Source organism: Sarcophilus harrisii, chromosome 4 (assembly GCF_902635505.1).
Source record: "Sarcophilus harrisii chromosome 4, mSarHar1.11, whole genome shotgun sequence".
Lineage (NCBI taxonomy): Eukaryota > Metazoa > Chordata > Mammalia > Dasyuromorphia > Dasyuridae > Sarcophilus > Sarcophilus harrisii.
The window spans coordinates 324,853,141-324,879,955 of NC_045429.1; the positions used below are offsets into that span (position 1 = coordinate 324,853,141).

A 26,815-nucleotide genomic window follows, 5' to 3' on the forward strand; every position below is an offset into this window, starting at 1 on the left:
ATTATAAAAACTTGCTTTTCTTGATTCATGTGCTTGTATTTCATAATTTCTTCTAATCTCTAGTTCTTTCATCAAGAATACTTCAAAATTCTCTTTTAAAATTTTCTCCTGTAGGAATTTATTCAGATTTTTTTTTTTTTAAAGCTATAGTTGGTTGCAAACTTTTGTGTTCTGCTTTTTGGAATATCACACTCTAAGATTTCTTCTCTTCTAGAATAGTAGTTATGATTCCTCTATATTTGAACTATATTTGAAAATGTTGCTGTTTGTAGTATTTGGGAAAGTTGGAGGAGGTGGGTCTGTAACTTCTGGATTTTAGCTATGACATGCTTGAGAATTCTCATTATGGGGTTTCTTTTAGGAGAAAAATAGTAGATTCTATTTTTTACTTTGTCCTCTGGTTTTAATAGATCTGGGTACATTTCTCATTTATGATTTCTTAAAACATGGCATATAGGCTTCCTTTGCAGCTTATCCAATGATGACTAAATTCCTTCTCCTCAGTCATCCAACTAACATTTATTACATACCTCTTATGTACCAAGATTGTGTTAAATGCTAGGGTTACAAAGCAAGGTCCCTCTTCTCGAGCACACAGTCTAACAGTAGAGACTACATGCAAACAACTATGTACAAATTAATCTCTATACAGAACAAATTGGAGACAGTAAATGGAGAGAAAGCATCAGAATTCAAAGGGACTAGGAATCCTATAGAAGACAGGATTTTAGCTGAGATTTGAAGAAAGCCAGGGAGGCAAAAATGAGAGGGAGTATTGTAGGTTTAGGAGATAGCCAGTAAAAAATCTTTAAAATTGGGAGATAGAGTGTTTTGTGCAGAGAGCAACATGGTGACAAATGTTCCTGGATTGCAGAGTATACAAAAAAAGGGTAAAAAAATTTACTGAAAAGGCAGAAAGGGATGGAGTATGAAAAGCTGAAAGAGAGATAAAGATTTTAAAATCTGATTCTGGAGGTTAACAGTCACACAGAGAGATTATATGGTCAGGTTTGTACCTGATCAATTTGACAGTTGAATAGAGAATGAATAGAATGGAGGAAGATGCTTAAAACGGGTAGACCAACCAATAGGCTATTGCAAAAACCCAGTTGTGAGATGATCAGGGACTTCATCAAGGTGGTTGCAATGCCAGAGGAGAAAAGAGGGGTATACAGAAGAAATATACATAGATATGTTTCTACCTACAAAAGTACAAAAGACAAAACTTGACAAGTTACTAGATTGTAGGATTGTCTCTCTCTCTCTCTCTCTCTCTCTGTCTGTCTCTGTGTGTGTGTGTGTGTGTGTGTATTTGTATGTGTTTAAGAGAGTTATTGGAGGATAACATGTAGGTGACAAGCCATATGGCTTGAAAGGTTGGTAGTACCTTTTTCAGAGAGATGGATGGAAAGATGTGGGACACAAGAATGGCAGTAAGATTTAAGAGACTTGATTCTTTTTGTACAGCAAAATAACGTTTTGGTCATGTATACTTATTGTGTATCTAATTTATATTTTAATATATTTAACATCTACTGGTCATCCTGCCATCTAGGGGAGGGGGTGGGGGGGTAAGAGGTGAAAAATTGGAACAAGAGGTTTGGCAATTGTTAATGCTGTAAAGTTACCCATGCATATATCCTGTAAATAAAAGGCTATTAAATTAAAAAAAAAAAAAAAAGATTTAAGAGACTTGCCCAGGATTACAGAGCTATTAAAAGGCTGGATTTGAACTGAGATTCTCTCACCAGTTGTTTTTGGTAGCATATACTTTTTTTCTTTTCTACATTTTCAATCTTTTGAGTTTATTGTAAGATTTCTTGTTTCAATGTCATTGGCTTTAACTTATTTTTAGAGACTAGGATTTTTTTTTTAACTTTCCATTCTAAACTATTTTCCCTTTTAATTCCTTCATCAGACTTCTCTATTTCCCTTATAATTTTTTTTTTAAACATCTACTTCATTTTCTTCCAGGTACTCTTGTAATCCTTCCCTTTAAAATTGGGAGATAGCATGTCTTGTGTAAGCCATCCCCGCACCCTCCTTGAGGTTCTGCTAATACTAATTGAGAAACTGTTTCTTGAATGTCTATGGATATAAAATAGTTCTTCAGAGTTTTTTCCAGTTATTTTTTATTCTCTCTTATACCCAACTTCAAATACTGAGTTGGAACTTTGAAGCAGAAATAGATTCAGTCCCCTCCAAATTTTTGATTGGGATGACTGGGGCCTGGTTGTTTGGTTCTAGATCCCTGATATTGATTTCTACATCTTCTGGACTGTTTAGATTTGGTGTTGTGAATTCTACAATACCTGAGATCATAGCTGCCCTATTAACCCATAGGGCACTGAAGGTTTCTCTACCAGTCTAGGGTATTTCCCATGCTTCCCCATGTCCCATTGCTACTTTTTTGTTACAGGATATTATTTACTTGGTTGGGCAATGGGAAGGGATATATTTAAAGATGAAGAAGATACAAAATGATATCAATGAAAAAGCAAAATAAAATATTAAAATATTATTTCAATTTTAATTTCTCATTATAAGCTTTAACTTACAAATCACCAAAAAGGTAGAAGAATGAATTTATTTAATGCATTTATCTAAATAAAAAGAGGCAGGACATTGACAAATTCTTTAAAATAAGCAAAAAAAAAAATTTCTTGGCTATTACAGTGGAAAGTCCAACAAACTTTGAGTTAGAAATTCTGGGTTAAAATTCCAGTTCTACTGGTTACCAGAAGTGAACAAGTCACTTAACCATTCTGAGTTTCAATTTTTTTTTTATTTGCAAATAGGGTCAATAAAACTTAGCAACACCAAAAATACTTTATAAATTATTATAGCACTTTATAAACTACTAAACTCCATAACAAAGAGATTTTCCACTACTTTGTGTAGGCACACAGTCCACTAATTTAAAATAATATTCATAGGAGCATAAATTTAAAATGGAAAGAAATCTCAGAGGACATCAAATCCAAGACCCTCATTTTATAGAGGAAGCTGAAGAATAGGAAAGTTAAATGATATGCCATACCTAAGACTACCTAGTAAGGGAATCTGTCATAACATGTCAACCTATCCAAAGCAATTATTAATACTTGAAATTCTTACTCCTTATAAAAAAAATTCTTATTAATACTGCTTAATATTTATCTTTTTAAACTAGTACTGCATGTATAGAGTTAGTGATCTAAACACTAAAATTAACTTTCTTTTCTCATGATTCAAATTACTACAAAAGAAATCCATATCCAGGATCTAATATCTTTATAAAATAAGCCAACTGTGAAATGAGGAGGACCAGGAGATCATTATATACTTCAACAACAATACTATATGATGACCAGTTCTGATGGACCAGGCCATCCTCAGCAACGAGATCAACCAAATCATTTCTAATGGAGCAGTAATGAACTGAACCAGCTATGCCCAGAAAAAGAACTCTGGGAGATGACTAAAAACCATTACATTGAATTCCCAATCCCTATATTTATGCACACCTGCATTTTTGATTTCCTTCACAAGCTAATTGTACAATATTTCAGAGTCTGATTCTTTTTGTACAGCAAAATAACGTTTTGGTCATGTATACTTATTGTGTATCTAAGTTATATTTTAATATATTTAACATCTACTGGTCATCCTGCCATCTAGGGGAGGGGGTGGAGGGGTAAGAGGTGAAAAATTGGAACAAGAGGTTTGGCAATTGTTAATGCTGTAAAGTTACCCATGTATATATCCTGTAAATAAAAGGCTATTAAAAAAATAAAATAAAATAAGCCAACTATCAAATTATTTCTAGAATATCTAAGAGAAGGTATTTTTGAGCAATTTAACAATGACAAGAACACCACCCACAAAAACCACCACAATAAATAAACCTACTGAAGATGCTGCTTCTATTTTTGACCTGGCATTCTCCAATCTTTTTTAATAACAAATTTTTACTGTACATTCTCTGTGCACATATATTTGAGCAAAATTAATCCAAAAAAATAAAGCCTAGCTTGGAATGATAGGCTAAGGAGAAACCCAACCCCTGAATAGTGATTGAACAAGGAAAGGAAAAGGAAAAGGATAAAGACTAAGGCCAAGGTTAGCACCTCCAGTGGGCTATCCAAAAGCTAGGCAAAAAGCAGAGATTGAGGTAGATGGTAGGGTCTGATCCCAGCCCCCTTTTGCAGATCAGGGTGGGAAAAGATGGAAGCAAGAAAGACTAGAAACCAACAACTCTATTCAGAACTGTGGTATGGGCAGCAGTGACATCCATATTACAAAAGGGATAGAACCAGAATCTAGCAAATCTATTCAAGAATCCAAGAGAAGACAAAATCTGTTCCTGAAACAAAGTCCCAGTTCATAAACTGAGGCACTAAGGAGCAAACATAATACACAATAAGGCACTGCACAAAAAGTATAAGTAGATTCTCCAGTGGAAAAAAAAAAAAAAAAGAATGGCTTACCCAAGAAGACTCCAAAGTGAATGGAAGAAATGAAGCAAGAGATAAAAAATGAAATTAAAGTTCTTTTGGGAAAAGATTGGAAGGAATAAACAATTTAGAGGGGAAGGCTAAAAATATGACTTAAGTAGCAGACTTCCTAAAAAATGGAAACGAGCAAATAGAAATCAATGATTCCATGAGACAAGAAATATTAAAAGTTAAAAGTTTCCTGAAAAATTTTAAGAACTTGTAAATCAATCTATCTACTATTGAAAAAAAGAGGTCAAGGAAAGATAATTTAAATCCTTAAAAACTATAGCCAAACACTGTATTTTAAACTATCAGAAAACTATCAGAAACTATCAGAAAACTGCAAAGAACCATTAGAATTAAATGGCAAATATAAAAAAAAAAGTTCATCAATCACTCCTGAAATAAGTCTTAAATTTAAAACAACAGAAACATCATTAGAGCCAAAATTCAGAGCTTCCAGGTTAAAGAAAAGATTTTTTTAAACGCTTAAGACCTGAATTCCTTTTTGTAGGAAAGTTAAATAAGATAGAGCTCTAAATGAGAAATCATACAAGATCACACATATTATATATCTCTGTGAGATACTTTTGAAAAAGTAATCATATGCTAGGGCAAAAAACCCAAAACAAATTCAGAAAAGAGGAATGCTGAGCATACTGTTTACTGACCAGAACACAACAAAAACTTTAATCAATAATGGGAATTACAAAAAGTATTCAAACTTAAAATAGTGATGAAAGAGATCAAAGGGGAAAATGGCCTGTACAAAGAAATTTATAGCATCTAATTTGTTTCAGCAAAAAACTAGAAACTAAGGAGGTACTGATATCACTACCGGGAAATAACTAAATGAATAATGCTATACGAGTATAAAGTAATATTTTTGGACCAAAAGAAATAAATGACAAAACAGTTTCAGAGAAAACTGGTAAAGTTTACATGACTTGATGCGAGCAGAACCAAAGGAACCAAAAACTCTCATTACAAAAAAGGAGATTAATAAACTGAGCCTGCAATTAAAAAAAAAGGCTAAAAGAAAATTCTAAAAATATATATATATATAATTTTTTAAAAGTTGAATTCATAAAATTACTAGTTTTATTTTAAAAAAAACAAAACAAACAAACAAAAAAACAAAACCCAGTAACAACATCAGCCAATTTGATTTTTTTTTTAAAGGAAGAAAATCAAATTACCATATCACTTCCATACTCAATCAACTCCTATGGTTACCCATTTTCTTCTAGTAATAAAATTAAAATTCCTATATCTAGTTTTTAAAGCACTTTACAATCTCACTCTTAATCCCACCAAAATGGAATTCTCTCTGTTCTTCATCCATAAAGCATCTCTGGATTGCTCTTCCTCTTTATCTCTGCCTTTAAAAAGTCCCACTCTTTCTTGAAGACTCAGTTCAAATTCTGTCTTATATAAAACCCTTTCCTAAAGCCTCCATAATTTTAAGTTACTGCCCTCCTTTCACAAACTATCTTTTCAATTATTTTGTAATTACTCACTTTATATACAATATGTATTTATACATTTGTTCTTTCTCCCTTTAGTTTATCAGTTCCTGGTAAGTAAAGAATGTTTCATTTGTTGCACTTTTGTGTCTCAGGGCCTAGCACATATGCCCGGCTAATAGATTCTGGATGCTTACTGACTGAATGACTTCAGAAAACTGATGAAGCATGCTTCCTATTTCTTAGTAGAGAAGTGACTCAACAATGCACAGGGAGACATAGATTTTCAGATATTGTTTCATGTACTGGTTTGTTTTACTTAGCTATATTAATTTGTTCAAAGAAACCAGTTCTATTTGAAGGCTTGGGAAATGATTGGCAGTGATAGTGATAAAAGAGAGAAAAAAGGAAAAATATATCAAAGAAACTTTACAAAAATATGAGAGGAATAGTTCAGAAAAGGACAAACACAAGACACTTCTGTTAACATAAAATTAAATGCAATATACATTTAAAAAACTAATTCTTAACTGTTCACATTTAACCTCTTTTCTGGTTTGGGTTTGTTTTAGTAAAAAGGACAGGAACTTTAGAGAAAATATACTTAAGGCTCAGTATGATTGATTTAAACAAGGTGTTAAACTCAGTGGAATTGATAAGACAATGGTGATCCAGTTTAGCATGTGAGTTCTCTAGTTCAGTATGATTGATTTAATCTTACAACAAATAATGGTTCTCTAATGATATAATGATTGGTTTATACTCAGTATATTGTAATGAGGTAATTGTAATAGAGCATATAAACTAGGGACAAACTCAGCCAGAAAGACTTCAAGATGGAGACCGTAGTGGTGGCTCTCCTGCTCTTGACCAGCCTTCTGGTGGCTCTCTCCTGCCTTCATCACTTCTCCACTAAAAAACCAAAGACTCAGGCTGATCCCAAGATCCTCCAGAAAGCTAGTCCTGGCCCAAGGCAAGGAGACAGACTGTGAAGGAGACAATAAAGACTTTTGGACTTTATCCCTGGCTATTCTGTGGTGACTACTCTGCTGAAACGAAGGCTGGTCTCAAGACTTCCAGAAAGCTAAACTGAACACTACATGTTGGTATATTGAAATGTCTATGTGTTTATGCTTGTTAAGTTTATAACAATTTAAAAAAAAAACAAAAAACAAAAAACTATGGAAACTGAGGTGGGAGAAGGGGCCTCCTCCACACTAAGGACCTCTGATAGTCTAGATTCATAGGTAGAAATCACATATATGAATGACTCTATTATAACAGATGATGAATATAAGTAATTCAGAGAAATAAGGGAAGATTTATATGAGGCGATATAGAGAATCTATGCAAAGAGAATATAACAGATTCAGGAAAACAATTTATATTGTAACCAAAATATTCATCACATAGCTTAATAAGTGTCTTGAGACCAGATTTGAAGTCTTCCTGATTCCAGGTTCAGTTCTTTATCTACCTAGTTGCCTCATGTTTCTTGTATCTTGGCAGAAAGGTAGTAAACTACAGATATAGAATGAGCTATATGTTTTCAGACATAACAAAAATATTACGTTTATTTAACTTGGCTGTATTTATTATAAGGTAAGATTATGAGTGTGAAGTAAGGGTAATAACTGTGAAGTAACAATGAAAATTTTAAAAAGGAAAATAAAAGATTACACCCAGAGTGTAGTGTGCCTTGCATCCTGTGAAAAGGCAGAGACATAACTCTAAACACTTAACAATCTCTATTTCCCTATGTAGAATCCAAAATTTCTTAGATTCAGAGTCAGGAACTGTATTAAATTTTAAATTATATACTCTGAGGAAAGAATGGATGTTTACTCTCTCTCCAACATTTACTCCAAAGGAATGACTCTCTAATGGTACAATTTCAAGCATTGTGACAATTGGGTAAAGGAGATAATTTGGGCCTTTCAAGTTACATCACATAAGCAATAGTATTCTTCTATTTGTAAGGCTGGACCAAAAATTATGTCATAAGCAAATTATCTGACTTGATACTAAAGAAAACATATTTCAACAAAATAGTTGCCAAAGTAAGAAAGAAAATAAGGCAAATTTATAGCAGAAAAAAAAAAAAATCAAGTTGCATTTCAATAGATAGTAACCACAAGGACAGGGGAGATTTGTTTGATTTGGGCATTTTCTTTTTTCCTATCACTTACTAGAACCAAGTATTGACAAATGCTTTAGTTAAACAAACTAATGATTCCACCTATTTTAAAGTCTACTTCAACAAAATTATGATACTTACCAGTAAGTACCAGCACCCTGTGATGTTAGCTCCATACCATCAACTGAATTGTAGCTATCATCATCCATAATCTTAGAAAGACCAAAATCTGTGATTTTTATCTCTCCACATGCTGTACCATTTACTAAGAGAATATTACCTAAAAAGAACAAAAATATTATGAGTAAGAAGGAACAAAGATTAAAAGAGAAATTCAAACAAGCAAAAGGAGAATCATATCAGAATTTGTACAAAAATGAAAATGTGACCTCCTTTGAATAAAGCTATTAAGGGACTTAAATGCTTGGTGGCAGATTTTTATTTTCCAGGTAACAAACTATGTAGATTTATTATTTCTCTATCAAAGCAAAGTACAATACTAAATTTGGTCAGAAGGTGTTATTTTTTTATATTGACTTTCAACAAATCTCTTTAAACTAAAAGGAGTGTTTGAAAGAAGATTAAGTAAACATATATAATGAAATCAAAACTAGTACAACAGTGACACCTAGAGCTCCAATGAGAAGTCTGAGGGGGAAAAAAATCAGGATAACCAAAGGAAAAAGAACTTAATTTCAATCCTATTTTGTGTTTTTTAGATTAGGTTCTAACATTGAAGTATATGATCCAGGATGTAGATATCAGGAAAAGGCTCAGCAAAGGAGATGAATGGAAAGTACCCTATAAAATCAAATAGTTAAAGTAATATATATGGAGTGAAATGAAGACTTCTAAAGGAAATACAAATGGGGGAAAAAAAGGCACACCACAGGATAAGGGAAAATATATCTAAACTGCATGTTTTCTATTTCATGTCTATGTCCTTTTGTAATGATTAACAAAATTATTCTGCTCTAAGCTGAATCAAACAAAAAATGCTCAGAAAAAGCACTACCATTTGGACCTTCCCAAAGATCTAAAATAGGGTAGAAAATGCTTCTAGAGAATAAAAGGAAGAAGAAAAGTTGGGAGTCAGCCAATATTCTCATATTATACCTCTATATCCAACTTCCCTGGACCTAAAACAAGTATTTAGTTTTAGAAGATCTAAGATCACTTATTATCACTTATATTTAAGCATGGCACAGAAGGACCTCTCTCCCAAGTCCTACCCTCCAACCACATATTACCAGAATTCTTTGGCTCTTGATAAATTATGTTTATAAAATAGAAGTTATTTATTATCATCCCAAGAACAATAAGAAAATCCAACAGTTCTGCTATCTAGCAGTGAAACCTACCTGGTTTGAGATCATAGTGAATGATGGGAGGTTTGATTTCATTTAAGTACTTTAAAGCATTCACAATCTGCATAATAATGGATCGGGCCTCTTTTTCTGACATTAACTTGTGCTGTTTAAGGTAGAAGTCCAGATCATTTCCCTCACAGTACTCTAATACTGTACAAAACCTAAAAGTAAAAAAAAAAAAAAAAAAAAAAAAAAAAAAAGAAAAGATTTTACAAATATTTAACATTTCAATCCAACTCAACAAGCATTAAATTATTAGTAATAAGGTAAGATCTTCTAATAAGACTGCTCTACAATTCAGAAGAACAGCTTCTCAACTCTTTGCATTTCTTTCCTCCTTTTCCTTGCTATTTTTTTGCTCACAGACAACAAGCCATCTATTCATTTACAGGAAGATCAACATATAGAATCCTCCAGTCAAGAATGACCATAGTCAAAGATATTGGACTATGTGCTCTGAGGACTTTTCTGCTAGAAATTTTGCCTAAGCCTACTTCTGAACAGAGAATCTACAAATGTTTACACTCCTTTGACTCAAAAACTTTATATTCCTTGAACCCAAGAACTTTTAATACCTATGAACAAGACATTATTTGGAAGTTTCTTTCACAGATACAAAAAATTTCAGAGCATAAATATGGAAGTATATGGTTATCTTTTACTAGTTAGAAAAATATATTTTTATTTCTAATAACAATGAAAGAGTGAATTTGTTCAAGTGGAAGAATCACTGGATTAAGAATCAGGTAACCCGAGTTGTAGTACCAGTTCAGCTAATAACAGGACTATGTGACTGAATTAAGTTACCTCAGCCTTAGTTTCCTTATTTGAAAAATGAGAGGGTGAAGAGGAGATGAGGGCTTACATGAACTTTAAGTTGCTGTTAGTCTCAATAACCTATGAAATGTCTAAAACAACCAACCACAAAGTAGGATAAGAAAGTTTCAGGACAATACGTAAAAAATGTTTTACTGATACTGCTAACACAAGTACAATCAAGGTTTGAGAATTTTTCATTTCACAATTTATACATTATGTTACTATGTCAGACAATTCCTGGAATATATGAATTATATATCTAGGTGTCTACAATAAACCAACCTAAAATGGATTCGCATCGCTAGGAGCTATTTTTAAAAATCTAATGGGACATGGTTTGTGCAAGATGATGATACCTTAAGATTCATTGTGTAAGTACTTGAAAGTATCTCAGTTGTTACACAAATCAAATGAAATAATGTATATAAACTACAAAGTATTTATTTAAATTATTATTATTCTCTTCTTTATGGCATGGTTTATCTATCAAATACTTATTAAGCACTTACAGTAGGCTAGACACTGGATCAGGCAACAAGGATATAAAGTACAAAAGTGAGACAATTCCTGTCCTTAAGGGAATTACATTATACAATAGAGAAAAGTAATTATAAGAGTACAGAAATGAGTCACACAGGGAAAGTAGATAAATGGAAGTGGTCACTGATAAAAGATAGACTCAAGAAAGCCTTCTTGAAGAACATTGCAGCTGAGCTGAACTTTGAAAGGAAGAGAGATATAAGGGAAGAGGGCATATTTCAGGCATAGTGGACAAGCCAGTACAAATGCAGCAAGTATGAGTGGAAATAATGTGGAATCGTGTAGAAATGATGTAGAAAAATAACATGAAGTCAGTATGTGAAGGATGTTAAATGCCAAACAGTGGCATTTTAAAAAAAATTTTTACATAGTAGCAATGAATGGGTAGCCAACTGAAGCTTCTTATGTAGTGGCATAAAACAGACCTACTCTTGTGGAATATCAATTTAGTAGTTATATGAAAGATGAATTTTTAAGAAGAGAAAATAGAGTTAGAGACGATGTGGAAATGGGGAGAAGGAAAAGGAGAAAATTGTAATAGTTTAGGCAATGAAGGCCTGTATTAGAGTGGTTGTATAAATAGGGGAAGGGAATGGTGGATCTGAGAGATGTTGAGGACCTAACAACTGAATGAATTCAGAGAATGAGGTAGAATGAAGAGTTGAGAATGACAACTGAGTTGCTAGTCTGGCATTCATAAAAGATGGAGAATTGGTGGTTGGTTTGACAGAAATTAAAAAAAACCAGGAGAAGGAGGTTTAGAGGTAAATAATGATTCAAGTTTGGTACATATTAAGTTTGAGGTGTCTATAAAATATTCAGGTAGAAATGATAAGCAGAGAAAACTGGATATGTAGATTTGGGAGTCATCTGAATAGAAATGATAGAAATATAACAGAAATGAAAGCACAGCAGCTGATAAGATCCACTAAAATATAACAGGGCCCAAGACAAAGCTCTGAAGTAAATCCACTTATGGAATAGGATATAGATAAAAAACCTGCGGAGACTTACCCTGATTTGATAGGTAAAAGGGGAAAAATTCATAATGGCAGAGCAGTGTCATCAAAAATCAAAAAATGGAAAGAATATTTAGAAGGAAAAGGTAGCTAACATTGTCAAATACAGAGGTCACCAAAAATGAGGACAGAGAAAAGGCAATTGAACTTAATAAAGAAAACACTAGTATTGTTGAAGAAGGCAGTTCAGTTATATAGAAGAGATAGAAAAGAAGACTATAAAGAAGTAAAAAGCGGGAAGTGAGAGTGGAAGAAACATAGATACCTGTATCTAGGAGTTTGGCCTGTAAAATGAATCAGAAATATAGGTCAAGGGAAGGTTTTTGTTGCTGCTGTTTTTAAAGGATTGGTAAATGTGGAGCATGTTTGAAAATAACTGGGAAGGAGAACTTGACAAATAGGGAGAAAGGAGATAGCTGAAGAGGTAAATATGTGGAGAGAAAATAAAGGATGCAAGTACAACAATTGGCATTAAGAAAGATGTGTACCCTTTTTCTCAGAGGAGATCTGAAGTGTGGAATTGGGAATAAGATAGAGCTTGCGGACAGATATCCCCATTTTTTTTAATTCAATGTTATAAAAGTCCATATTTATGGGAGCTAGGCATTCAGATTTTCAAAAACAGTAACTGACAATCATTCAACAAAATATAAGATACTCTCAAATTTCAGCATAACTGTGATGTAAAACGCAGGTTGTGAAAAATATCCTTTTAAAATCTCTGTGTCATATTATTTTTAAAATTTATGTTCTTAAGTATTTGTTGTTCTAGGAAAAATTTTTCAAGATCACAGTCCAAGAGGAAAAGACTACAGTTAAACAGAATCAATTTGATTTCTTACATTAAAAGGAATATTTAAATACCTCCAAATGATAGATAATCCAAAATTTACATTTGACCCTGGAATTTTTTTTTTAACTCATATATTTTAATGTGTGAGAACGTAACATTTTAGAGCTTTATTTTGAATAATTTTCTGAAAAAGTCAGCATGCCATAGATATACTACAGAAAGAATAGGGATAAAATCCAGGTTTCCCAAAGTGATACCTTTCTAATCTGGTATTTCCTTACAACTGATTTAATGTTGGGAAAAGACTACTTGTGACAGGGTCAAGGCATGCCTAGTCTCAAACCTTGGAGACACGGTAGGATATCCAAACTACTTCTGGATTCTAGGCCACAGGGCACAGGATAATCCTGTTTCGTACGCTACAGGCACAAGATTGTCCTGAAGACCCCCTGGAAGAACTACTTTTAAGTTTCTATAGAAAAGATCCAGAGAAAAGAGACCTGAAATGAATGAAGAGAAATTACATAGATGATTTGAAGGGTTTCTGAAATTAGGAAGATACTTTTAAAAATTGAGAAAATTAAAATGAACAATCCCAAAGTCCAGATTTAACCCCTGGCTTTGGTGAAATAAGGATGAAGAAAATAGGAGGATCAAGGAATAATGATCTAAAGACAAAGCCTCAAGAAGGACTGAAAGCAAAGGAAAAGAAGGAACAAACCAGAGGGTAAAACAAATTAATAGAGTGGATTGATAGGTGGGGAAAACTGGTAAAACAGAGATCATTATGAGGAAGATAGGGAATTGGGATGTTATGGCTTTGGAGCTGTTGACATTTAAAAAAGGGATATGGCTTAGACTGTCATACTATTAAGAAATGAAAAATGGCCAGGTGTTTAGAGCGAGATATAAAAGTCACAAGTAATATAAAAATATCAACAACTAGCCAATAATAAAAATCTCAATCAAGATGCCCAGTTTGCACTGGGCATTAAATGTTTCTATCTCTACCATAGTCAACTGAATGCTATCTCTTTGTTCTAAAACTCTTCTTAGAAGAGGTGAAGGGACTAAACATTTCTGCACATTCCAGAGTGTTAATGGCAATGAAGGAACAAAAGAAAAGAGAAAAGGAGTTAAATTAGGGAGAAAAAAGATATCAGAGGAGGAGAAAACCTGACTTGAAATTTAGAGAAAGAAAGGTAATTTTTAGAACTACAAAAATATATTTGAATTATTCCTAAAAAGGAGGAAGATGAATGCTCTGAGGATGATGTTAAAGAATTATATAATAGTCCAACAAAGCCATATAACAAGAGATAATCCAGTAAGCATCAGAGGAAGAAAGAATTATCATTCTTTGGTGATTTGCTATTTAAGGAATACTGAGGAAATGCATTTGTTGATATGAAAACAACAGAAAGTTCTATGGTCTTCTTGAGGCAAGTGATAAGACAAAACAGAAAACCTTTTAAATTCCATTGAAATGAATAATTACTACGATCCACTGTGGGCAACTCATGAAGGATAAATAGAAATCAAATAAGTATTGCCAGAGATTGTGAAATCATGAGCAAAAACCGAAGACTACTAACTGCTATGAAAGCAGAAAAGAAAAAAATGATTTGCAAAGTAAACATCTGGCTAAGAAGATGGAGGCCTTCCCGAAGAGATCATAAAAGAGGAAAAAAGACCCACATATGCAAAAGTGTTTGTAGTGACTCTTTTTATAGTGCCAAGGAATTGGAAATTGAGTGAATGCCCATCAGCTGAGGAATGGCTAAATAAATTATGGTATATGAATGCAATGGAATATCATTGTTTTATAAGAAATGATGAGCAGACTGATTTCAGAAAAGCCTAGAAAGATTTACATGAAATGATGTTGAATGAAGTGAACAAAACCAGGGCAGTTAGATAGCACGATGGATAGAACACTGACAGTGAAGTTAGAGGGACCTGAATTCAAAACCCATCCTCAGGCACTTAACATTTACTAACTGCCTGATCTTAGGCAAGTCACTTAACCACAAATGCTTCACACACACACACACACACACACAAAAAGACAGGAAAGAAAGGAATGAACAGAACTAGAAAAACATTGTACATACTAACAAGAAGACTGTATGATGATCAACTACAATATTCAGCTCTTCTTAGCAATACAGTGATCCAAGACAATTCCAATAGACTTGATATGGAAAATGCTATCTGCATCCAGAGAAAGAACTCTGGAGACTGAATATAGATCAAAATATATTATTTTCACCTTCTTCCCTGTCCGCTTTTCATGGTTTTTTCCTTGTTATGATTTTTCTTTTCCAACATATGACTCATAGGAAAATGTTAAAAATTGATAATATATGTATATCAAATTGCTTACTGTTTTAGGGAGAGGGAGGTGAGGAGAGAAGGAAAAAAAACTGGAACTCAAAATCTTACAAAAATGAATGTTGAAAATTAATTGTAATTAGTAAAAAAAAAAAAAGATGTATTGTTACAATTAAAAAAAAAAAAAAAGATGATGATGGCTTAAAATAGAGAAATAATATTATCTCTTATGGTCCTTCCAAGTCTAAATCTCTGTGATTCTGTAACTTTTGCAACATACGTGAGCTGAAGCAGATTTCAAGGAAAATAGGATTTCTCAAAAGTTTAAAGATCACCTTGATGCTATCCAAGAAATACATAAACTTCAGAGTTGGAAGAGATCTCGATGGCCATCTAATCCGACCCAAAGCAAAAAAAGGAATATCCATTGCAATATGCCCAATATCTAATTTCAGTTTAAAAGCCTCTAAAGAGGGGGGTAACCCATTATATATTGAGGTAACCTGTTCTGTTTTTGCATAGTTTCAACTGTAAAGACAATTTCTCTTACATGGAGCCAAATTTTGCTTTTCTGGAATCATTGATACTGATTCTGTTCTCTAGAACCAAACAGAACAAATCTTATTACTATTCCATACACAAGAGACCTTTGAATACATAAAGGCAGTTATCCTGTGTTCCTCTTTCCTTTCTCCTCTCTCCCCTATAACCTCCAGACTTCTCTTCTCTGGGATAACCATTCACAGTTCCTTCAACTGCTGCTCATATGATATATACTCGAGGCCTTTTACCATTCAACTAGACATCCCCCAGATTATCAAATGTTTGGGCTATGCAGCCCAGACCTGAAAACAATTCTCCAAATAAAGTCTAACAAAGGTAGAGTAAAATGAGACCTTCCTTTCTATTCATGGAAGTTATGTTTTTCTTAATGTAGTATAAGAATACGCTAGCTTTTTGGGCTGCCATATCATACTGTTGATTAATATTGAGCTTGTAATCTACTAAAACTCTTTGAAAATTTTCAGACCAAGTGTTCAGTATTCCACAACTCTATCTCATATTGATGAGATGAAATTTTTTGTATCCAAATATTAGACTTTGTGTCTTATTGGTTTCTTTTTGGAAACCAATTGTAATCCAGTGGGTTACTATGCCTCTCAGCTTTGTGTTGTCTGCAAATGTGATAAGCATTCAAGCTATGTCTTTATTCAATCACTAATAAAAATGTTAAAAGTTCATAGGCCCAGGCAGAGAACCTTCAAGAATTTCACTGGAGAGCTAACTAAATCAACACTAACCCATGCATGACTGACTCTAGCCATCCAACCAATTCTGAATCCATTTAATTTGTGTTATCATAACATGAATGTCTTGCCATCTTCTCTACAAAAACAGAATATAATATTTTATCAAAAACTTTGCTAAAACCTTGGTAAACGATATACCCAGTATTCTTCTCCTCTACTAGCTTAATAATCCTGTCAAACAAAGAAAGAAAGTTTAGTCGAATGACCTATTCTTGAAGCCAATACTGGCTCTTTATAATCACCACTTCCCTTTCCAGATATTCACTAATAATCTGTTTAATGACCTATTCCAGAATTTCTCTAGCAATTGAAGTCAAGTTCATTGGCTTGAGAAAAAATGGGAGTTTCTTCAGGGTTTTTAGAATTAAGCTAACATATATTCAAAGGCATAGATTATTTAGCCCAAAAGCATGCAGTTAATTAGTATGGAATCACTTCCCCATATACCAACAGGGTCAGTTTTGAGGGTTATTGGGCTATAAAAGTCTTCCCAAACACTGATACATTGTTGGTGGAATTGTGAATGCATCCAACCATTCTGGAGAGCAATTTGGAACTATGCTCAAAAAGTTATCAAACTTTACATACCCTTTGATCCAGCAGTATTACTACTGAGCTTATATCCCAAAGAGATCTTAAAGAAGGGAAAGGGACCTTTAAGTGCGGCTAGAAACTGGAAATTGAATGGATGCCCATCAAATGGAGAATGGCTGAATAAGTTGTGGTATATGAATGTTATGACCAGCAGGATGACTTCAGAAAGGCCTGGAGAGACCTACATGAACTGATGCTGAGTGAAATGAGCAGAACCAGATTATACACTTCAACAACAATACTATATGATAATCAATTCTGATGGACGTGGCTCTCTTCAACAATGAGATGAACCAAATCAGTTCCATTTGTTCAATAAAGAAGAGAATCAGCTACACCAAGGAGAGAACTATGGGAAATGAATGTGAAGCACAACATAGCATTTCCACTCCTGTTTTTGTCCACTTGCATTTTTGATTTCCTTCTCAAGTTATTTTTACCTTATTTCTAAGTTCAATTTTTCTTGTGCAGCAAAATAACAGACATGTATACATATATTGTGTTTAACATATACTTTAACATATTTAACATGTATTGGTCAACCTGCCATCTAGGGAAGGGGGTTAGGGGAAGAAGGGGAAAAATTGGACCAGAAGGTTTTCAAGGGTCAATGCTGAAAAATGATCCATGCATATATCTTGTAAATAACAAGCTATTAAAAAAAAAAAAAAAAAAAAAAAAAAGCTTCCCAGGACTTCAACTCTAGAAATGCTTACAGTATAGCTCTAGAAAATTATGGGGACTATCTAAATATCTGAGATAGTACTCACGAGTCAGTATCAAGAGAAAAGTAGTCATACAGCTTAACTATCCGAGGATGATCCAGCTCTTTATGAATTCGGTATTCCCTACATGCATGCCTATAAATGAAAGAGAATTAACAAGTTATTTTTCTTTGCTTGTATTTCAGGACTATTTTCTAAATAAACCATTTAATCAATCAATCAAAACTAAAACCAAATCACTCATTTAATCCTTGTTTGCACCTGCTCTTTACTCCTCTTACTTCATTTATCTGGCTCCTGCTGTACAGACATGGAGAAGGGAAACTCTTCCTCAAAGAGACTTTAATATGATGTCTACCATATGTAATTTTGTTTAAATAAGGCTTATTTTCTGAAATGTCACTACCACATTTTGAAAAATTTATGATGTTTTATTTTTGTCAGCCTCAAGAACTGAATGTTTTAAGTCTGTTTAAAAAAAAAAAGGCATTTTTCATTTAAGTTTAGTCCTTGATTTGGTAAGAAAATATCTGAACATAAGCCAATTTCATATGGTACGACCAAAAGAATTCAGAGGTTATGTCACACAAAGTCCATACTACTTTGCTAAGGAAGAGATATGTTTCGAAGCATCTCAAATTATGTTTTTAGAAGCACTATTTGAAGATGTTCTGCATCATTTGACTTAAGACTTCAAATCTAAGACATTCAAATCTATAAACTTTGCCATTCTCAATTATCTTTGAATCTTGGATAAGTAAAAAATAAGCTAGTTGACAACATTCTTCTTGTTTTTAATTTTTGTTTTATTCTCTACTTGTAAGGGGAAATATATCTAGAGTTTCAAAAACAATTGATTTTATCTTGGCCTTTGGGGATAAGACATACCTTTGATTGAGAAGCAATGATTCCACTTTTATTTATAAATTTCCCTACTATATATAGTTTTTTAAAATCATTTTTAAAATGTAACAGTTGCATATTAAATTATGTGTGATTTTTTCTATATTCCTGATTCTAAATTTACCTTAATAATTCTCTAAAATAAAAACAACAAGAACAACAAAACATTCTCAGGGTAAACACTAATCCTCCCCAAATGTTTTTATTTTAATCTCTCTTTCCTACAATAATTTTTTTTTATTTTTTATTTGTGCTCAATGCTTAATCCATTCAAGTCAGATGCCTTATAAATCTGTTACTCTGGTACAAAAAGCATGGGGGAAAAAAGAAAGTATGATTTTAGAAATTAGGAAATTTTAGAGATGTAGGGAAAAATAATTCAAAAGTCATACCTTACAAAAGGAACCAAAAATGTTTCCTCCCCATTACATGTGAATCATTTCTTTTCCATTTGTAATATGGATATTTTTCATATTCATTATCATCAGATTATGACTAACTATCATAACTCTTTACACAATTATTAAGAGAGTCATTTTATTTTGTGGTTAGGAATTAATTTAAAAATTCAGCATTCTATAGAGATAATGGCAAAATGCCCAATATAGATCTCCTTTAAAGTTTAAGGCAGCTTTGGCATGACATTTTGCTAATAAGGCTTTTGGTTAAAAAAAAAAAAAATTCTGGAAGGCATTAGATTCATGAGGATCACTTGGGGTACCATTTAGTATGTTTAACAAAGCGTAATATTCCTAAGATAGAAAGGAAAATACGATTTCAGAAGAATCAACTCAGCCTTTTCCAGCTCTGTATTATAATGGGGATCAGCATACTGGGATTTATGTAGCAATTACTGATGATTCTAGTTTTTCCAATGTATCCTCACTTTTTGACTATGTCTAATTAGGAATTAGAACATGCTGGTACCCCTGCTTGTATGTTTTCTTTTTCATGTCTTAGTTACAAACTGGAAATGAAAATATTTACTCAAAAGTAATGGAAGAACTGCTTAAAGTTTGTTCCATCTCTTCACAATATGATCCAAGAGCTAAGGGGAACAATTATATTTATTTCCCCATGTGCCTTGACTTGCAAGATACTACAATGCTCAATGCTGAGATTTTCTTTGACTAAATTCTGAGGATTTTAGCTTTTAGGGTTATACCAAGAATGGCCTTAAGAGTCAGCTGACTGAGAATGACCAAAGTAAGTAAATAATGCAGATCATTCATAAAATACAAAAGAAAAACACATAAGAAAGATATTTTCAGTGCATGGATGTCAATGACAATTGGTTCTGATACCCTCAGGCATTGAGGAATCTTGGAATGGTTATGGGACTTCATTTATAATTGGGTCAGAAGAATACAAAGTCTCATCTGTCCTTAGTATCTACTGATAAATACACATGTTTAGCAAACAAATTGCATTTGATTTTATTTATATGTACTTACAATATAATAACATAAAAATTGGACTATACCTGCCTTCCTAGAATATGCTAGAGGTTGGGATGCATTTAGCATTTAAATAGGATATAAGAAGGATGGAATCCTACTTATACCAGAGGAGGAATCTCTCTATATTACCCAAGACATTATTTTCCATAGTAGTGACAGCTGGACTCTAATAAAGAGTCCAAGAATATAGCTTCCAAATAGTTAATGAACAATGAATAAACTATGGCTTATTTAAGGAGTCTGTACATAAAAGTAAATGTGGTGATACAAATACTTTGACAGCTCCAAAGATCTCAGAAACCACCTCAAATATCACTGCTATTTCTCTAGTGCTCTATTTACACTGGAAAGCACTACTATTTATAGAATAAAAAACTTGACTTGTCAAAGGGAGCTTTGTGTTAAGTGTTTAGCACCTACTATCAACATTTATCTATTTTAATACTCCACCAAATTAGAAGAAATGTTAAACCTGATAGGCAGTCAAACAACAGATTAAATCTGCCTGATTTCCAAAGTAAATGAGTCACTAATTTACAATGTCTCCAATCTTACAGGAAAATGGGCAGAGCCTGACCCTAAGGAAACAAAGAATCACAAGATTTATAATCATAACAGCTAACTTGAAAAGATCACCCCCACTCTCTGGGACCCCCCTATCTTAAGATGAACACAAAAATGAACAGGATACAAACCTTTACTAAGTGACCAACATAAAGAAGTCAATCTGCTGTGTTATGTGTCAATATACAGATCACAGGATCATGGATAATTAAGGTAAACAATGGCTCCAAACTTATTACCTTCATGGAATTCAAGGCAGAGCCCCTATCAGATAGCTTCTCTATATCCTTGCTTCCTCATGGTTCCATTTGCTTGCCTTTGAACAGTAGAGAATAGTACCTCCCATCAACTCTGAATATATCTTGAATGTACATAATTATTTACGTGCTATATCCTCTATTAGAATGCGGGATCCTTGAGAGCAAGGACTGTTTTTTATCTTTCTTTATATCCCCCAGAGATTAGCATAAATGCCAATCACATGGTAGGTGGCGCTTGCTGAAAGACTAGAATGACTTAGAAAAAAAAATCTGTCCCTATAAAGTTCACTTACTTGTGGTAATTCTCCTTTTTTTCATCTCTCCAGTTTTTATTTAACTGGTGAATTTTCACAGCTACGTATCTCTGTTCTGTTAAATCAAATGCCTACAAAGAGAAGGAAATTTAGATCATATTCGGGCAAAAAAATTCAAACCAATGCTACAGGCATGGGCAACTAAGTTGAAGCTCTTGTTTTTCAGTTCAATATAACTGAAGATCCAAAATATTTAAATGAATCCAGCAGCAAAAAGTACCTCACTATAATACCCATTTAATTTGGAAGAACCACCAACTATTTTTATGATTTGATAATTCAGAAATATCCAAACATAATGGCATTAGATGATCTAGAGAACACAAACATCACATAAACCATGAATGGACAACTCATAACCAAATAATTATTGTCAAATGACTGGCATGTCAAGTGTTTAAATAATTATGTCTCTATCACTCTTATGAAGCCATGGAAATGGAGAAATACTGTGATTAGACCAAAACCAGAATAGTATATCCAACCATTAAATGTCCTGTATTAACACGGTGCTCTGAGATAAGATTATTTTGGAAATAATTTTCAAGTCAGTTAACTTAGTATTGAGATATACCTATATTAAGATATAGAGAACAGAGAACAACCCTATCCTTTAGCTCTATTCCTTGAAAACACATCATAAAACAAAGACTAAGCTGCTTTAAAACCCTTGAATTCTATGTGAAGACTGATTTAAACATGGTCTAGAAGTTATTAGCATTATGTCTCTTCTCTAGGATTCTAAGAAAGGAAAGGCATGCTTCGAGCAACAGATGGAGTCCGGAATTAACAAGAACGTTTTATATCATAAAGTGAGAAGTGCATGTAACCTCTCACTATCTGAACAAATGTGATTCTGGAAATCACACTTTAGAAATCTGAAATCATCTGTACAAAGGAAATTCTCTCTCCCCAGGTAGGAAATGCTATAATAATCACTCAAATTAAGATCTAACATAATGGGTTTTCTCTAAATAGGGAACCTGTAAAACTCTCAAAAGTGTTGCTTATGAATTAGGCAATTACATACTAGTAATCCTTAGTTTCTGCCACTTTCCACAATCAGTAATACTTAGTTTAACAGCTTATAAAAGCATTGGTACCATCTTTTAATTGTCCATGTAATGGCCATTGTCAATGTCTCAATAGATGAAAATTGCAAATATGAAATGTTTATCACCTTATGCTAATCTATTTTAAGTGTTATAGAAGAAGAAAATGAAGGTAGTACCCATAAACAAAAACATTTTTGGTAAACCAATACAAGTAATTTAAAAAGGAAAAAAAACCCTACCACTTTGAAACATTCACATAAACTTATAAAATGTCTGTATTATTCTTTATTGCATATATTATTATTTATTACAAAAAATAGCATTAAGTGGCTTTATGAATTGTTCACATGAATATACTCATGCACATTTGCAAATCAGTTTAAAACCAAATAAAATATCATTTAGTTTATTGGCTCTGGCCATTGGTAATGTAAATATAAGAAATTGACTATTTTAAGGTTCAATGAGTTCTTCAGTATAGATGGGTGTTTGCCATACTCTACACCAAGCAAGCCCTTCTGTATAGATAGGCATCAAGAATATATATATTATCATATAATAAAAAAATTAACCATAGTTGTTAGCACTTGTGAAGCACTGAAAATTTGGCTTTGATAACCTTGAAAGGCAGAAGAAAAAAAAAAATCAAAGAACTAGTTCTCACCATTATTTGGTCAAATCAATAATAATGTCTTTCCATCTATAACTCTAGATTTATTATTGAAGACTTACTTAGAAAGGAGTACCTAATTAAAGATTTTTAAAATTTCCTTATTTTCAATGTCAGTCAGTCTGCTTTAGAGAAAAACCTCATTTTTAATTTTTATTTATTATAATAACTTTTTATTGACAGAACCCATGCCAGGGTAATTTTTTTTACAAAATTTTCCCTTGCACTCACTTCTGAGTTAAACCTCATTTTAACACAATTATTAAATACCAATTGATGTATTGTCCACGATGTTCACAGATGCATTGATTGCTAAGGAAACTGAACTTTGGCTAATGACCCATTATAAACCTCTGGCAAAACTGAATATTTAGTAATGATATAGGCATAGTGATCCTGTGATGAGAGTGCCCAATTGAACTGTTTCTCATCAGGACATTTATGGTAAATGTGAACTTTAGTAAGCCATATGATTCAGAAAGATTAGAGTTTGGTTAAAACAAAGAACTTGGCTTTTGGATGATGGCTTCCTATGACGCACTCTTGAAATTTCTGTCTATGCATCAAAAACTTGTATTAACTGTCACACTTCACTATTTTAAAAATTCTCCAAGTAGGCAGGATATTTATTTAATTTTAGTTTAGCTATCATTTACAAGGCACTTACCTTGTAAACTTCACTGAAACCTCCTCTACCCAATAGATGTAACAATAAGTATCTGTCATTTAGCGTTGGATGATCTTTAAATCTATAAAAACAAAAGGATTGTTACTTCTTGAGGGCAAGAACTGCAGTTTCCATGCTTTGTAAAATTCTCCAAATATATATATATATAAAAGGGGTAGACATTAATATTAACAAGCTTTCACAACTTCCTTTTGAAGCACCTCAATATTTAGCACAAAACTCAATTACTTAACAAATTATAATTCAAAGGAGTAGCTAGCAAAAACCTATATAAAATTCCTGAGTTCACCAAAAGAGCTTTCCAGAAATTACTATAAAAAGGGTACCAAAGAAACACTTAAAAAAATTTAAATAAAGCACTCTGCAAACCTTAAAATACTATCTAAACATTAATTATTCTCACATAAAATGCTATTAAAACTGTCCTTTTCTCTTTAAAAAAAAAAAACCTTAAAAAAAATTAAAGTATTACTGACTAATAGAAAACAACAACAACAACAAAAAAAAAAACCCTTCCATTATTACTTTTTATCTTAAAACACTTGGAAACTAGATTGTCCCAAATGCCTTCCTTAATTAAAAATTATTTGGTTCACTGGTAAATCAGAGATACATAAAAGAGTAATTGTCATAAAACTTATGGTTTAAAATCAGGAAAAAGAAAAAGAGAGAAAGAAACAAAGTTTAGGTAGAAGCTATTTAATTCTATTAAATTAGTTCAAAGGACCTAGATCCCACCTCCAATATTTTATAATTACTCATAAATCTATTTAGCATGCAATTTCCTCATCCACAAAATAATAAAATAAGATTGGACTATATGGGCTCTGAGGTCCTCCATATATAGTCTTATAATATTAGCTAAATACCCTTATTGTACAGATAAGGAAAACAGAGACCAGGGAATCAAGTTAAGGGCAGTTTGGTCATATACGCAAAACTTTTGATTGCTTGTTGAATGCTCTTTCTGCTAGAGTAAGCTATATATGAAAAGCTGCTCAGGATCAAATTCTTTTCTACATGGCTTTAAATGTATAAAGTAAACTTTCTATGCTCATCAACAAAGATACTCTCCTCACCCATAAAAAAAATATGTAGTTATCACAACTCTTCTCCACTAGCAGCTTTTTAATTAAGCTGTCAAAACCAATGACAATCATACCATTTCATTCAATTCAACTCAGTGGCAGTGTGTATAAAAATGTGCTTACTGTGAATTATCTTCATTATGTATCCGTTTTAATTCCCTGATATGTAGATTTCTAACTCTCTCTAGCCTTTCCAGCTCTGCCTGGATCTCTGCTTCCTCCTGAAATGAAATTAAAAGGAAAGATAACTTAGAACCGTAAGTATTATAAGTTTTCACACTAAAAAAAAAAAAAAAGGCAACCACAGATATTTATTTCACTTGTATATAAAACAATATGGGTGAGACAAAGAAAAGAAATTTTTAATGAGCCACACTAAACCTCAAGGTAAAAAATAATTTTAATAAACACTAAAGACAAAAATTCAGCCAATGAAGTTGGAATGAGGATCTTATTTGATATCACTTCTATCAAAGATCCAATGACAAAAAAGTAGGAACCAAAATATTAAATTAGAAATTACCTTAATTACCAGCAACAACAGATAATATAAGTAAACTATTTTAAAGACTCTATGAACAGCCAGATTCTAGATACCAAAGATAAACTACCAGTATTTTCTAAAAACATACATACATCATCAGCAGATTGAGCACACTTAACCTGTCACATTCAAGAAATGATATGAAATCCATTTTCTAGCTCAAGAATATTATTGCAGCTACTTTCTGAAACTATGAAAAAAATTGAACATTTAAAAAAAATCGATGATTCCCCTAAATACCTGATTTTTACCTTAGGAAAGCCTAATGGCAATGGATACAATTTACATCAAATTAACACTGATTTCTTGACAACCATTCAACTTTGGATTAGTTCTCAAATGAGACTGAGTATAGAAAACTCAAAGAGTAAAATGAATACATTAGAAAATAAAAGAAAGAGAAGGGATTTTTAAGTTTCTAAAATAGCATTTTTGCTGCTCTGTGAAACTATTAATATAACACATAGCATAGGATTGACCTGTACCTTTTTAAGATGACCTAGTCTGAGTTTGAAGATTTCTTCTTGTTCATGGTATTCAGCTAATGTTAACCTAGGAAAATAAAAGAATTGCAAGTCAGGTGGTTGCCTATAATTTTAAAAAATTGTGTTTATTTATCTGAAAGTAGCAATATGTGCAGCAAAACATACTCAGTTGTGAATAAAATATATTCAGATTATGCAATTCAGATAACCCAGGGAAGAAAATTTGTAATTTGCCAGATTCAATTTTCAAGTAAAAAGTCTAAATTTATTATCTATCAAAATCAAACATCACAACTCCTATAAAATAAGTCTGTCATCTCATATGCCACTTTTGTTAAAGGTATGAAAAAAATATCAAATATACAACTTTCAGAAATTAAAAACCTAAAAAATTTTCAATATGAATACCAATATTCCAAAAGTTCTGAACATCCTGAGCAACTTATTTATCTCTACCTTGGTACTACTTACAAAATTTTCCAAAAGGATTAATACAGACTGAACTCTTTTAATGTTACCATTTACCAACTCTAAATTCACGTTCCATGCTTCAGAAATACAAGCCCCTTCCCTACTATCAAACTTTCATATGAGAACGAGTAAATTCGTTTTACCAGAGCAAGAAGAGGTCCTTATAACCAGACACCACTATACCCAGAGTATTTTAGGAAATGTGTATACCATTAGATATGCGGCAGTATCTATTTATTAAGTATCTATAATAAGCCAGGTATTATGCCAAGTATTGAGAATATAACTACAACTATTTTGAAAAAGATAGTCTCTACGTTTGAGTAATTTACAATCTAATGGGGGAAGACAATATACAAAGAAGCTGAAAAATGATAAGTAGAGAAAAAAGGTAATCAGCTCGGGAATTAGAGAAGTTCAAAGTCAAAAGAATTCAAAATGTAACCAAGTAGAAAATGAATCTAGGAGCATTGTTGCCTACTCCATAGTTCACAGATCATGGATAGCATTGCCATATAGAAAGACCTGGGATGTAGCAAATAAAGAAAAACTCTAGAAATAAGTAACAGTAGAGTGTGCATGCATATGCACATGTGGTGTATGTATTTGAGAACAAGAGACAGGTGGACAGAAAAAGAGACAGACAGAGAAGTATTCAGGGCAAAGTGCTACATAAACTCAAAGACATAGATACTAGGGGATAAGGACTCACTTGTTTTAAATCACAA

The 26,815-nt window shown here is 32.6% G+C and overlaps 1 protein-coding gene across 5 annotated transcripts in view; it reads right to left on the reverse strand.

Moving 5' to 3' along the window:
- TLK2 (tousled like kinase 2) overlaps positions 1-26,815 on the reverse strand; it is a 150,252-nt gene that overhangs the window by 11,264 nt on the left and 112,173 nt on the right. For all 5 annotated transcript variants that reach the window (XM_031965923.1, XM_031965925.1, XM_031965924.1 and 2 more), the window contains 7 exons: positions 25,617-25,683; positions 24,711-24,808; positions 23,479-23,560; positions 21,066-21,157; positions 17,631-17,720; positions 9,443-9,612; positions 8,223-8,361 (listed from right to left, as the gene is read on the reverse strand). In XM_031965923.1, coding sequence (XP_031821783.1) covers positions 8,223-8,361; positions 9,443-9,612; positions 17,631-17,720; positions 21,066-21,157; positions 23,479-23,560; positions 24,711-24,808; positions 25,617-25,683 — 738 coding nt within the window. The remainder of the gene's footprint in view (positions 1-8,222; positions 8,362-9,442; positions 9,613-17,630; positions 17,721-21,065; positions 21,158-23,478; positions 23,561-24,710; positions 24,809-25,616; positions 25,684-26,815) is intronic.